The 14,834-nt window shown below is 42.4% G+C and overlaps 1 protein-coding gene across 1 annotated transcript in view; it reads left to right on the top strand.

The window, feature by feature from the left end:
* TF (transferrin) overlaps nucleotides 1-5,897 on the top strand; it is a 39,075-nt gene extending 33,178 nt beyond the window's left edge. Inside the window, 1 exon segment of the mRNA NM_177484.4 lies at nucleotides 5,531-5,897. Coding sequence (NP_803450.3) covers nucleotides 5,531-5,565 — 35 coding nt within the window. The 3' untranslated portion in view covers nucleotides 5,566-5,897.
* The last annotated feature ends 8,937 nt before the right edge of the window (nucleotides 5,898-14,834 follow it).

The raw sequence follows: 14,834 nt of genomic DNA, 5'->3' as shown, positions 1-14,834 counted from the left end.
TTCTCTTGATTCTTCAGAGAATCAGAGATATGTTAAAAAATTGTACAGTTTAATTTAGATATTATAAATACCATTGGAAAAATTTTAAAGGCTACTATTATTGAGATATTTGTATTATTTATTTATTTTTTATCCTAAACACAACCTATTTACTTATTTATTTTGCTTGCTGCATATCTATTTTTTAAAATTAGAATTCTAACATGCTTTTCATACTAAATCAAGCAAGTAGAATCAAAATGTCATAAATTTTTTAAATAGGCCAAAAGTTCATTATCACAATAGTAAAAGATGTTTACTAGTTTTCACAATGAATAGCCAGACCCCCCCAAAAAATAAAAAGATAATTACAATTTCAAGTCATAATGGGAACATGATTAGCCTAACAATATATAATAATTACACATAATTTGATGGGTCAAGCAGAGTCATGTGGTAAATGGAAGTGCATACATGCACAAGTTTTCATCTGCCCAGCCAATTTATGTCTTTGGGTTGGTTTAATCTACTTAAAATTAAGGTAATTTTCGATATGTATGATTCTATTAACATTTTCTTAATTGTTCGGGATTTATTTTGTGTGGGTCTTTTCCTTGTCTTGTGTTTCCTGCCTAGAGAAGTTCCTTTAGCATTCATTATAAAGCTGGTTTGGTGGTGCTGAATTCTCTTAACTTTTGCTTGTTTGGAAAGCTTTTGATCTCTCTATCCGATCTGAAGAAGAGTCTTACTGGGCAGAGTATCTTAGTGGTAGGTTCTTCCCTTTCATCACTTTAAATATATCATGCCATTCCCTTCTGGCTTGTAGAGTTTCTGTTGAGAAATCAGCTGATAGCTTGATGAGAGTTCCCTTGCATGTTATTTGTCATTTTTCCCTTGTTGCTTTTAATATTTTATCTCTGTCTTTAATTTTTGTCAGTTTGATTGCTATGTGTCTCAGTGTGTTCCTCCTTGGGTTTATCCTGCCTGGGACTCTCTGTGCTTCCTGGTCTTGGTTAACTATTTCCTTTCCCACATTTGGGAAGTTTTCAGGTATTATCTCTTCAAATATTTTCTCAGGTCCTTTCTCTCTTATCCTTCTGGGACCCCTATAATGCAAATGTTGGTGCATTTAATGTTGTCTCAGAGGTCTCTTAAGCTGTCTTCTTTTTTCATTCTTTTTTCTATATTCTGTTCTTTGGCAGTGATGTCCACCATTCTGTCCTCCAGGTCATTTATCCATTCTTTTGCCTCAGTTATTCTGCTATTGATTCCTTCTAGTGTATTATTCACCTTGCTTTGTTTGTTCTTTAGTTCTTCTAGGTCTTTGGTAAACATTTCTTGCATCTTCTCCATTGTTTTCCCAAGATCCTGGATCATCTTCACTATCATTATTCTGAATTCTTTTTCTGGAAGGTGGCCTACCTCCACTTAATTTAGTTGTTTTTCTGGGGTTTTATCTTGTCCCTTCATCTGGGACATAACTTTCTGCTTTTTCATACTGATTTACTTTCTGTAATGTGGTTTTTGTTCTAGCTGCTGTGGGATTGTGGTTCTGCTTGCTTTTTCTGTCTGCCCTCTGATGGAGGAGGCTAAGAGGCTTGAGTAAGCTTCCTGATGGGAGGGGCTGGCAATAGGAAAAACTGGGTCCTGCTGTGGTGGGCAGGGTTTTGCTCAGTAAAGCTTTAATCCAATTATCTGCTGATGGGTGGGATGCACTCCCTCCCTGATTTTTTGGCCTGAGGTGACCCAGCCTAGGGGTCTATGGGCTCTATGGTAGAGTTAATGGTGACCTCCAAGAGGGCTTACACCAAGGGGGACTTTCCAGGACTGCTGCCGGTGCCCCTGTCCCTGTTATGAGCCCCTGCCCTCCCACACCTCCACAGGAGACCCTCCAACACTAGCAGGTAGTTTGGGTTCAGTCTTCTGTGGGGTCATTCTTTCTTCTGGGTCTTGGTGTGCACAAGATTTTGTTTGTGCCCTCTAAGACTAGAGTCTCTGTTTCCCTCAGTCCTGTGGAAATTCTATAATCAAATCCTGCTGGCCTTCAAGATCAGATTCCCTGGGGATTCCCAGTGCCTTTGTCAGATCCCCAGGCCAAGAAACCTAACATGGGGTTTAGAACCTTCACAACAGTGGGAGAACTTCTTTGGGATTATTGTTCTCCAGTTTGTGGATCACCCACCTGGAGGGTATGGGACTTGATTTTATCATGATTGTGCCCCTCCTACCATCTTTCTGTAGCTTCTTCTGTGTCTTTGGCTGTAGGGTATCTTTTTTTGGTGGATTCCAGCATTCTCCTGTTGATGGTTGTTCAACAGCTATTTGTGATCTTGGTACTGTCACAGGAGGAGATGAGTACACATCCTTCTAGTCTGCCATCTTCAACTGGAAGCCTGAAATTGATGGATCAACTCTTCTTTCATGACTGATTCTTCTGTAGCATCCAACGCTATTTGATAGCATTTTACCGACAGTAGAACTTCTTTCAAAATAGGAATCAACCGTCTCAAGTCCTGACATTGCTTTATCAACTAAGTTTACATAATATTCTAAATCCTTTTGTCATTTCAACAATCTTCACAGCATCTTCACTAGGAGTAGATTTCATCCCAAGAAACCACTCTCTTTGTTCATGCATAAGAAGCAGCTCCTCATCTGTTAAAATTTTATCATGAAATTTGCAGCAATTCAGTCATATCTTCAGGCTTCACTTCTAATTTTAGTTCTTTTAATATTTCCATCACATCTGCAGTTACTTCCTCCACTGAAATCTTGAACCCCTTATAGTCACTTATGAGGGTTGGAATACACTTCTTTCAAATTCTTGTTCATGCTGATATTTTGACCTTACTCCATGAATCACAAATGTTCTTAATGGCATCTAGAATGAGGAATATTTTCCAGGTTTTCGGTTGACTTTGCCCAGATCCAGCAGAAGACTCACTGTCTATAGCAGTTATGAAACGTATTTCTTTAATAATAAAACTTGAGAGTTGGAATGACTCCTTGATCCATGGGCTGTAGAATGGATGTTGTGTTAGCAAGCACGAAGTGAAGTTGCTCAGTCGTGTCTGACTCTTTGTGACCCCAAGGACTGTAGCCTACCAGGTTCCTCGGTCCTTGGGATTTCCCAGGCAAGAATACTGGAGTGGGTTGCCATTTCCTTCTCCAGAGGATCTTCCAGACCCAGGGATTGAACCCTGGTCTCCCGCATTGTAGGCAGATGTTTTACCATCTGAGCTACCAGGAAGCAAGCATGAAAGCAACTTTAATCTTGTACATCACCATCCAAGCTCTTGGGTAACAAGGTATGCTCTCAATGAACAGTCATATTTTAAAAGGAATGTTTCTTTCTGAGCAGTAGGTTTCAATAGCAGGCTTAAAATATCCAGTAAACCCTCTCATAAATAGATGTGCTGTCATCCAGGCTTTGCTGTTCCATTTACAGAGCACATGCAGAGCAGACTGAGAATGATTCTTAAGGGCCCTAAGTTTTTTAAGAATGATAAATGAGCACTAGCTTCAGCTTCAAGTCACCAGCTGCATTAGCCCCTAACAGGGGAGTCAGTCTGTCATTTGATCATGAAGACAGGCACTGACTTCTCCCCTCCAGCTAGAAAGTCCTAGATAGCATCTTCTTCCAAGTGAAAGCTGTTTCATCTGCATTGGAAATCTCGTTTAGTGTAGCCACCTTTATGAACTATCTTGGGTAGGTCTTCAGTGTAACTTACTATAGCTTCTATACCAGCACTTGCCGCTTCACCTTGCACTTTTATTTTTTAGAAATCTTATTTATTTATTTTATTACTGGCTTCACTGGGTCTTTGTTGCTGTGTGTGGGCTTTCCTTAGCTGTGGTGAGCAGGGGCTCCTCTGCTATGGTGCTCTGACTTCTCACTGTGGTGGCTTCTTTTGTTGCAGAGCATGGGCTCTAGATGCACAGGCTTCAGGAGTTGCAGTGCACAGGTTTAGTTGCCCCACAGCATGTGGGATCTTCCTGGACCAGGGATTGAACCTGTGTCTCCTGCATTGGCAGGCAGATTCTTTACCACTGAGCCACCAGGGAAGCCTCCGCCTTGACTTTAATGTTATGGAGACAACTTCTTTCCTCCTCATGAACCAACCCGTACTCACTTGAAGCATTTCTCCTGAAGCGTCCTCACCTCTGTCAGCCTTCACAGAACTGAAGAGAGTTAGGGTCTTGCTGCAGCTGAGGCTCTGGCTTAAGGGAATGTTGTGACTGGTTTGATCTTTTATCTAGGCCACTAAAACTTTCTCTGTAACAGGAATAAGGCTGTTGCTTATCATTTCTGTGTTCACTGAAGTAGCACTTTTAATTTCCTTCAATAACTTTCCCTTTTCATTCACAGTTTGGCTAACTCTTTGGCACAAGAGGCCCATCTTTGCTTTTGACATGCCTTCCTCACTAAGCTTAATCACATTTAGCTTTTGTTTTAAAGAGAGAGATGTGCAATTCTTCCTTCCACATGAACATTTAGAGTCAATGTAGGGCTATTAATTGGCCTAATTTCAACATTGTTGTGCTAGTGGAGCAGCAGGAACACACATAATATTTATCAATTAAGTTTGCCATAGTAATGGGCATGGTTTGTGGTGCCCCAAAACATTAACAATAGTAACATCAAAGATCACTAAACACAGATCACCATGACAAAGACAATAATAGTAATGAAGAAGTCTGAAATATTTCAAGAGTTACTAAACTGTGATGCAGAGACATGAAGTGAGCAAACGCTATTGAAAAATTAGCACCAGGAGACTTGCTTGACACAGGGTTGCCACAAACCTTCAATTTGGAAAAAACAGTATCTCCAAAGTGCAATAAAGCACAGCACAATAAAAGAAGGTATGCTTATACTTATCTAGAATACCAGTTTGTGCTATAGCTATGTTGGACATCATTTAATGACTTGGGATCATTTGGAAGATTTGGGAGAATACCATGTAGCTCAAGGGAGGTTATTCTTCAACTGCAGAGTACAGGTCCATGAGCCACAGTCCTTAAGATACTGATTCCCAGGCCCTGGGATACTGATTCAACAAGTCTGTGCCAGGTTTGGGATTTCTGTATTTTAACAGCTGCCCACATAATTCTGGTTTAAGGATCCTCGGCTACTGTTCTGCTGAGGGGGTGGAGACTAGCCCCCGGCAGGGGAACTAGCACAGGCCTGGTGCTTAGTGGATCTTATTATGTTAGTTCCTTGCCTGGATCTGAGAGGATAGTTCTCTTAGGCTCATTCCAGCCACATGGACTCAGGTGTGGGAGCCCTGCCCATAGGACATAAGGCAGGGGATGGTGCAGGGCAGGGAAATCCTGTTACTGTCCTTGGTGTGGGGCACTGCCCAGTGCAGACACAGGAGCTGTGCAGGCAGGAGGAGGAGGCATTGGGAGGAGGGTCAGGTTCACCTATCAGAGGAGCAGGGCAACTGGTCTGAGTACTTTTGTATTGGGCTTAATTGTTGATTCACTTAACAGGAACTAAATATAGGTAGATTTTTAACTGTCCAACCCCTCTGCTCTGCCCCCACAGAACTCCTGGAAGCATGCACTTTCCACAAACCTTAAAATCCAAGAGTGGAGCCAACACCTGATGGAGATGGGAGCTCATGGGACCCATAAGCTTCATCTAGTTTCGCTGGTCTGAGTGATTTGGTTGCCCTCACAATTTGGTGGTGGCGCCTCTGCAGGACAAAATAAAAATAAACATTATTATTGGTTTTATCTGTTAAAAAAACTTCATTTTCCCCTCTTAATGCTTGGTCTGCAACTAGCCCTTCCTTCAGAGCTCAAGATTCATTTGCTCTTTCCCACAGCCACAGTTCCTGGGTACAGTCCAAGTAGGAATTCTTTCTAAAAGGGGTCTGCATGGTCATTTTAATAAAATCAAGTGTACAAGGCTTGATTGAATCAGGTGTGTACGTGTGTGTGTGTGTGTGTGTGTGTGTGTGTGTGTGTGTGTGTGTATGTGTGTTGTTGGGGAAAGGGCAGGAAGGAGGATGCAGAGTAAATATTGACATAGAGTGCTCAAGGCAGTACAGAAAAATAATATAGATGATTTACATAGTTTAAAATATTTTTAATACATTTCATCAGGTATACTTGAGGTTCCAAGTCTTACTGCTTGCAAAAGTGAATCACTGGAACCTCATCTTGCTAAAAATCGTCCCTTGACCCCAACTCTCATGGCAGTCACTGCCCTGTCTCCTCCCACTCTTAGTGGAGCTCCTGAAAGGTGGATTCTCATTAATGACTAAACACAGAGAAATCAGTCTTCTGTTCCACCCATGTGCCTGAAGCTACTCTGGTCAAGATCACTGCCCACCTGCCAGCTGTGAAAGCCAATTAGTTCTTCTATCCTTGAGTCTGTTTACTAACTTGATACAGATGACCACTCATTCTTCCTTGGAACCCTTTCCTAGCTTCTCTGATATGGGAGCCCTCTACTTTGGTTCCCACCTCTCTGTCCTTTTGTGGTCTTATTGTGGGCTTATCCTACCAGTTCTGAAATGTAGGGTCATCTTCCTGGGGCTCTTCTCTTCATCCAGTGCTCTTTCCACTTTCTAGGCCCTCTCTAAACAGCGAAAATGACTCCCAGGCATCTATATCTGTAGTTCTGACCCCTGCCTGCAGCATCTCACATGCACACCTCCTCCTGCCTGTGGATCTGTACTGTAAAGTTTTCACAGCAACCAGAAGCCCAACAAATAAAAAGGGAGGTGATCATTTTACTCCTTCCCTCCCCTACTTCCCTAAGCCAGCTCTTGTTCCCATACACTTCATAAAGACAGGGTCTGCTACCCACTCACAGGAGTCATAAACTGAGGAGTCAAATTTCAATTCAGTATTCTACTTCATTCTACATCTAATGTCAGCAAGTTCTGTTGATTTTGCCTCCTAAACAACTCTCCAAGTTTGCCCCTTTGTTTCCTAACTCCTACCACAGTTTCACTTTACAGTCAGGGACAGAGCTACAGGTAGGGGGTTTCTAAACACAATGGTCCACAGTTCTCAACTTTCTGGTATCCAAAGAAACAGACCTTGGGTCTACTTTGCAGTCCAGACCTGAGGTTCACCTTTTTATACACAGCCGTGCTTTGCTTTGAGCCTAACAACACTGCCCTATGTAATATTCACCTAAGCTCCACCCTCACCCCAAATCCTATAATAATTCTTTCTTATCCTTTGTTTGTTGAGATGTCCCAACCATTTCTCTGGCATGTAGTCTGTCTTACTCCAGTGAACCAACAAATCTAATTTTATCAACAACGCACTGAGTGCCTACCATGTACCAGGCACTGTTCTAGAGACTGTGAACACAGTAATGTATATTATAGTCTCTAAAAATAACTTTGTTCTGTTGTTTATTATTTACTCTAGATTGCCTTCTTGTCAGTTTATCTGTACAGAGAAATGTCTGAAATCATGTTCACCAGATACTATTGATATAACAATTAAGGTGATTCCTGGTTTTCTTCTTTGATCTTTCATTATTTCATTATTATATTGAGTTTTTAATGTAAAAACATGTCCCATTTTAATTATTTTCTTTTAAAAAATCCTCTATTTTTTCAAAGAAACAGAGTTAAGGAGATAAGCCAGAGTAGGGGAATCACATGATTGGTGTCCTGAGTCTGAGATAGGTTCCGTTGTGATTTGGAACTGCTGGGAACAGGAGAGGGAAAAATGCATTCAGTGAATGAGACATTTTAACTGATGAAAGAGAAGAAAAATAGTCTCCGCTGGTTTTGCTGTAACTCTCCATCTGCTGATAGAATCAGGGAGCAGAACACTTTCAGCCAGCGACAGTCAGTGTCAGTACGTCCTCCTTCTACATCCATCTCCACAGAGCTCCCAGGAGCCTTCGGAGTCCCCGAGGTGACAGGACAAGGAGCCACTGATGCCATCCTCTCCTGCTCTCATTACTGAGACTGACAGCCCCACCTTCTAACTCAAGTGTGGAAGGTGTGCACATCTCTTCCGTTTTCATTATACCCAGAAAACAAATGGAAAAAAAGAGTGTGACCATGTGTTATCAAACCCTTGCCTCCTCATTCCCAAACTGCACCACCAAAATGGTACTTGTTCACTCACATGCTCTGACTGAAAATCCTTATACATTGAGGACAGTTCTGGTAGGTGTTCTCTGTGTCTGGCCCTTCCTCCTTCACTGTATTTTTAGTCACTAACAGAAGTTATTGTTAATAAAAGGAGGTGTGTGTGTGTGTATTGGGTGTTGGGTGGTGAATACAGAGCAGGGAGAGGGACCACAAGAAAGAAAATAGAATAGAATGCAGTAAGATTGCTGTCGGTTCTGATCGTTTTAATTCATAATGTTAATTTAAAACAAAATAGTTGGGGACTTCTCTGGCAGTCCAGTGGTTAGGACTCTGCACTTCCAATGCAGGGGGCATGGGTTCCATCCCTGGTTAGGGAACTAAGATCCAACATCCTTAGTGAGTCCAAAAAAAATTCCCTGGTAACTCAGCAGGTTAAGAATCTGCCTGCAATGCAGGAAACCCTAGTTTGATTCCTGGGTCAGGAAGATCCCTTGGAGAAGGGATAGGCTACCCACTCCAATATTCTTGGGCTTCCCTAGAGGCTCAGCGGGTAAAGAATCTGCCTGCAATGTGCGAGACCCGGGTTCAATCCCTGGGTTGGGAAGATCCACTGGAGGAGGGCATGGCAACCCACTCCATTATTCTTGCCTGGAGCCTGGCAGGCTACAGTCCATGGGGATGCATAGAGCTGGACACGACTGAGCGACCAAGCACTGTGTGTGTATATATATATATATGTGTGTGTGTGTGTGTGTGTGTGTGTACATTAGTTGGATTACTTACTTTAACTTCACATCCTAAACATTTTCTCTCAATCTGGAGTCCTTATTGCCTCCCTGATTTGATGAAATGTGCCTGGAAAATGAATTTTACTGTGTTAAAGCATATAGTGAAACATAAAGGAGCCCAACAACCTGGGATCAATGGATAAGTTACTCAACCCGTCTCAGTTTGCCCTCTGGAAAATTGGGATGGTGGGCCATTGTGAGGATTAAACAAATTAACAAATATAAAGGATTTAGAAAAATGCCTGGCTCTAGCAAGCACTCATTGTGAGCAGTTATCCTCTTTACTGGGGAAACAGTGGAAACAGTGACAGACTTTATTTTGGGGGGCTTCAAAATCACTGCAGATGATGACTGCAGCCATGAAATTAAAAGATGCTTACTCCTTGGAAGGAAAGTTATGACCAACCTAGACAGCATATTAAAAAGCAGAGACATTACTTTGCCAACAAAGGTCCGTCTAGTCAAGGCTATAGTTTTTCCAGTAGTCGTATATGGATGTGAGAGTTGGACTATAAAGAAAGCTGAGTGTCCAAGAATTGATGCTTTTGAACTGTGGTGTTGGAGAAGACTCTTGAGAGTCCCTTGGACTGCAGGGAGATCCAACCAGTCCATCCTAAAGGAAATCAGTCCCGAATATTCATTGGAAGGACTGATGGTGAAGCTGAAACTCCAATACTTTGGCCACCTGATGCGACTCATTGGAAAAGACCTTGATGCTGAGAAAGACTGAAGGAGGGATGAAGACAGAGGATGAGATGGTTGGATGGCATCACTGACTCAATGGACATGAGTTTAAGTAAACTCCGGGAGTTGGTGATGGACAGGAAGCCTGGTGTGCTGCAGTCCATGGGGTTGCAAAGAGTCAGACAGACTGAGTGACTGAACTGAACTGAAGCAAGCACTCACTGTGCGCAGTTAAAGAGGATCTTTACCTCCTTACCATCCCCTCCTTGTTCCCCCGAGCTCACTTTTCATTCAAGCCCTCACCATCTGTTACAGGAATGCTGCTGATCACTTCTAGGACATGATTTACTTCTGTGTCACTGACTCTCTCTTCTCAGGCTTCTTTGTAGTGTCCCCTTTCCTCCTCACTCTTCACGCTCTCCACGATTTTTTTTCCTTCTATTTAAAAAATTTTTTTTAATTTATTTTAATTGAAGGCTAATTACAATATTGTGGTGGTTTTTGTCATACATTCACATGAATCAGCCATGGGTGTACATGTGTTCCCCACCCTGACCCTCTCTCCCACCTCCCTCCCCATCCAATTCCTCAGGGTCATTCCAGTGCAGCAGCCCTGAGCACGCTGTCTCATGCATCGAACCTGGACTGGCAATCTATTTCACATATGATAATTTAGATGTTTCAATGCTATTCTCTCAAATCATCCCACCCTCACCTTCTCCCAAAGAGTCCAAAAGTCTGTTCTTCACATCTGTGTCTCTTTTGCTGTCTTGCATATAGGGTCATCATTACCATCTTTCTAAATTCCGTATATATGCGTTAATATACTGTATTGGTGTTTTTCTTTCTGACTTACTTCGCTCTGTATAATAGGCTCCAGTTTCATCCACCTCATTAGAACCGATTCAAATGCATTCTTTTTAATAGTTGAGCAATATTCCACTGTGTATATGTTCCACAGCTTTCTTATCTATTCGTCTGCCAATGGACATCTAGGTTGCTTCCACGTCCTGGCTATTGTAAACAGTGCTGTGATGAACATCGGGGTACACGTGTTTCTTTCAGTTCTGGTTTCCTCCGATGTGTACGCCCAGCAGTGGGATTGCTGAATCGTATGGCAATTGTATTTCCAGTTTTTTAAGGAATCTCCACACTGTTCTCCATAGTGGTTGTACTAGTTTGCATGACCACTTGTTTACGTATGACTCCCAAATAAAAATCTGGCACCTACTGCTGACACTTCACATTTGTTTACTGTATTGCCTGCATGATATATGATTTTAGACTTCCCAGAGGCACTGGAAATTCCATGTACCCAAAATACAGGCAGTTTTCATTCTGGCTCTGTCCCTGGCTTCAAGGAACTTCAACTGAGTTCTCTCATTCATGCTGAACACTTTGATCTTCCCAGCAATACACACAAAGTGTTTCAGATGCAGTCTTGCTAGCTCTTCTTCTCCTTAATTCAGCTTGTACAATTAATCGCCAAATCCTATATATTTTCCTTCTAAGTGTCTCTCATAACTGTGCCCTCCTTTCCACACTTTCCACACTTCCCTGGTTCAGACGCTGTGCATTGTTTGCCAAAACACTGCAACAGCCTTCACCTGGTCTCCCTGCCTGTCTTTTCTCTCTCAAACCGTAGTACTCCCTTATCAGCCAACAAACTATTTCACTCTCAACTGAAACTTCTTATTGCATCTAGGTAAAATCTAGGTTCCTCAGTATATCTCCCAGTCCCTTCATGTCTAGCTTTTGCCAACATTTCCTGCTCATCTCCTGCCAATTCTGCTGAAATGACAACTGCTTAATGACAGACTGCAAACTGGCAGCTTCCAGACCAGCCACTTCTAACTCTACGAGGTGTTTTATTTAGGCCACAAGTTTTCATTCCTTGCTGAAATTTTAAAAGTGGAAAATTTCCCTTAAAAACCTATTTTTCTGGCTTCTCTTAAAAAACTGAAGAACTGGCCATCTTGGTCCCACATACCTGCCTGGCAAAGTAGTGGCTGTCACTTAGGGCAGAGTGACAATTTTCAACAGCCTCAGCCCTTCTCTTTGATTTTCCTGGCTGCTTCCCTTAATGTATTTCATCTCAGGGGCAGCTCTACATTAAGGGAAGTAGCCAGGATTTACAATTTAGTGGTGGTTTAGTTGCTAAGTCGTGTCTAACTCTTGAGACCCCATGGACTGTCGCTCTCCAGGCTCCTACGTCTATGGGATTTCTCAGGCAAGAATATTGGAGTGGGTTGCCATTTCATTTTCCAGGGGATATTCCTGACTCAGGTACACTGAATTGCCCATTCGTTTCTGCACAGAGCACCCTTTCTCCTATTACGCCTGCAGAGGCTAACTTGTCCTTCAAGTCTCACTTCCTGTCATTTTCCTCCAGTAGCTTTTCTCTGAACCCATGTGGCTTAAGCGCCCCTTTATTCATCCCCCATACCTCACCTTACACCCTCTGTCACACCTTGTGCCACACCTTATATTCCGATGAATGTAATGCTTGAGTTTGTGTAATGCTTGAGTTCCTCACAAGATTCACTTCACCTCACGAAGGGAGCGACTGGAAATCCTCAGGGGAGGTTTCTTGAGCCATTCATTTTATTCATCCACCATTCTGTCAACAACCATGAAGAGAGAGGGACATTTGACTCATATTCTAAAGGATGAGTGTGTCGCTCATCCTTCTGGCTGGCTGCTTAGTCAGTCTTTCGCTGGGAGTACAGTGTCCAAGAGAACTACAACTCCCATCAGGACCTTCGGTATACCGGTCTGCGAAGGAGGAAATACAGCTTAGAAACTACCACTTCCGTGATGCTCCGCTTCGCAGGCCTGCGCAGAGCCCAGGGCCACGTTGCTTTTGTGGTGCCGGGTAGCGTGATCTCAGCCATGGCGTCCGCGGACTCCCGGCGGATGGGCAATGGCGGCGGTGTTGGCGGAGCCTTCCAGCCATACCTGGACTCTTTGCGGCAGGAGTTGCAGCAGAGGGACCCGACGCTGCTGTCAGTCGTGGTGGCGCTCCTTGCGGTGCTGCTGACGCTAGGTAAAGAGGTGGCCGGCGGATATGGCGGGTGCGGGGCGGGCGGTGATCCGAGCTCGGACTGGGCTTCTGTAGACCGCGGAGCAGAGGTGGCACCTAAGGGGCGTCTAGAATGGGAGACTAACAGCTTATATACTCCTGCCCTCCTGCCTGAAGCAGCAGAAACAGCACAGCGTTAGAGGGGATTTCCCGCGACCCCCAGAGTGACGTCCTGGTCCTTGGGCACGGGTTGCTAGCTCCTGTACTGCCTGAGCGCCCCGTTCTCCCCTTCCAGTGCTCTTGCTACCAATACTCAAGTGGTTTTCGCTCCAAGTTTGAGCATCCTGTGTTTGCGTGAGCATCCTGTGTTTGCGAGCTGGGCGCGGGGGATATAGAGTTAGTAAGGCAAGGTTGCACTTGAGTATACTGGCGGGGTAGGGGATGCAGAAAAGTTGACAGTTGATGGTGGCTGGCATTCAGCGGAGTCCTCAAGAACAACGATTATAATGGTGGTAATAACAGTGAAAGTAAGTTCCAAATGAATGAGGCATGCTATGGTAGACCTCTTAATTTCTTCCAGCCCAACCATATATGCGTATTGTTGATAATCAAGGCGTCATTTTGGTTGTTTTTCTCTATTCCACAGTGTTCTGGAAGTTCATCCGGAGCAGAAGGAGCAGTCAGAGAGCTGTTCTTCTTGTGGGCCTTTGTGATTCCGGGAAAACATTGCTTTTTGTCAGAGTAAATGCTTTGATTTATACCTCTCTTAACACTTGATAGGAAATTTTAGGGCACCGTATTATTCCTGTTAGGTTTACTTTGGGAAAAAAGCTGTTGCTGACAAATTGGAGAATTAATTTTTGACTCACTTGGGAGAACGAAAAGACTCTTAAACTGGAACTTCTTGGCCATTTTTTTCTCTCATACCAGATACCGACATATTTAGCCTTTATCCCATTTAAGGGTTTTATATACTAACTACTTTCATGCCATAGTTAAGGATACCAGAACAGCTGAAGAGATAGATAGAAGACATTAATCTGTATGCAATGTGTAATTCTTCTGAGAATTTGTCAAAGAAACTTTTATTGGCTACTTAGGCTTCGCTTCACTAATATTTATTTCTAGTCTATGTAGTATTTTTAAATGTTTGGTTTTTGCTACAAAGAGTAGCAGAGGCTTTCTCTTTATTATTATTCTTTTTGAGAGTATAAGTTATTTTCCTTTCCACTAAAGAAATATAATCTCTAATCATTTCTGATGATTGTAAATGTTGAGAAGGTTGGTAAATTTGGCCACTAAGCATTTGAAACTATTATTTGAAAATAATAGTTTAAAAATAATAGTTTCCCCCCTCCTCTCATTAAGGAGAAGGGAATGAAGTTTGCAGTTAATTAGATTTTTCTACAAGCAAAGGGGAAAAAAAATCAGTATGGTCCTTTTTAGCTATTGTAAGCAACATTTGTTTGTTTGACTTTACGCCTAGGAGAGTTAGAGCAGAGTTACACTCTTTAGGTTTGCTATTTATATGTTTGCTCGGATCTCCCCACATATTGTGTTTTGTTTTGTTTTACAGTTGTTAACAGGCCTTTACAGAGACACTCAGACTTCCATCACTGACAGCTCTGCTGCCTACAAAGTCAATAACAACAGGGTAAGAGGTTCCTAGAATGTGGGAAGTCTGACAGTTTTATTTTACTTTGGTGTGTCAGGAAAAGACATTTCTAGGGTGAATTAGTCTGAGGGCATAGGTACCATTCATAGCTTGTTCTTATGGATAAATAATGTACATGTGACAGATTCTTCTCTTGATCATCCAAGCAGTGAACTTAATCATGCTCTCCCCTTCTTTGTTGTACCGTATGCATATTGATGTTATATCACATTTTATTAGCTTATATTTCTGTGTCTTCTTTCCAGCTTTACCTTGAGTTCTTAAGAGTGAGCATTAAGCCTTTTTCTGTAGTACATGTATATGGGACAGAATTCAAAAGGTTAAAAGGATATTTGGTGAAAAGTAGTTTTGCTTTTCCTGTCCCTCCTTAAAAGTCTTTAGTAACTTACCATTTTCCTGTGTAGTCTTCCAGATGGTCAGTGCTATCCAAACAAATCTGTCCTCTTTACTTTTTTCTTTTATAACACTCTGTTCCACCCCTCCCTTTTTAAAAATTGAACAGTATAATTGATACAGCTTGGGTTTGTTTTCATTTTTTTCTTTCTCGTTTCCATACATAGTACTACCTGGTTAATTTAGGAGCTGAATATTCTGAGTATTCCGTTATG

This window comes from Bos taurus, chromosome 1 (genome assembly GCF_002263795.3).
Source record: "Bos taurus isolate L1 Dominette 01449 registration number 42190680 breed Hereford chromosome 1, ARS-UCD2.0, whole genome shotgun sequence".
NCBI lineage: Eukaryota > Metazoa > Chordata > Mammalia > Artiodactyla > Bovidae > Bos > Bos taurus.
The sequence above is the reverse complement of the archived record's forward strand: the minus strand, read 5'-3'. Positions and strand labels throughout refer to the sequence as shown.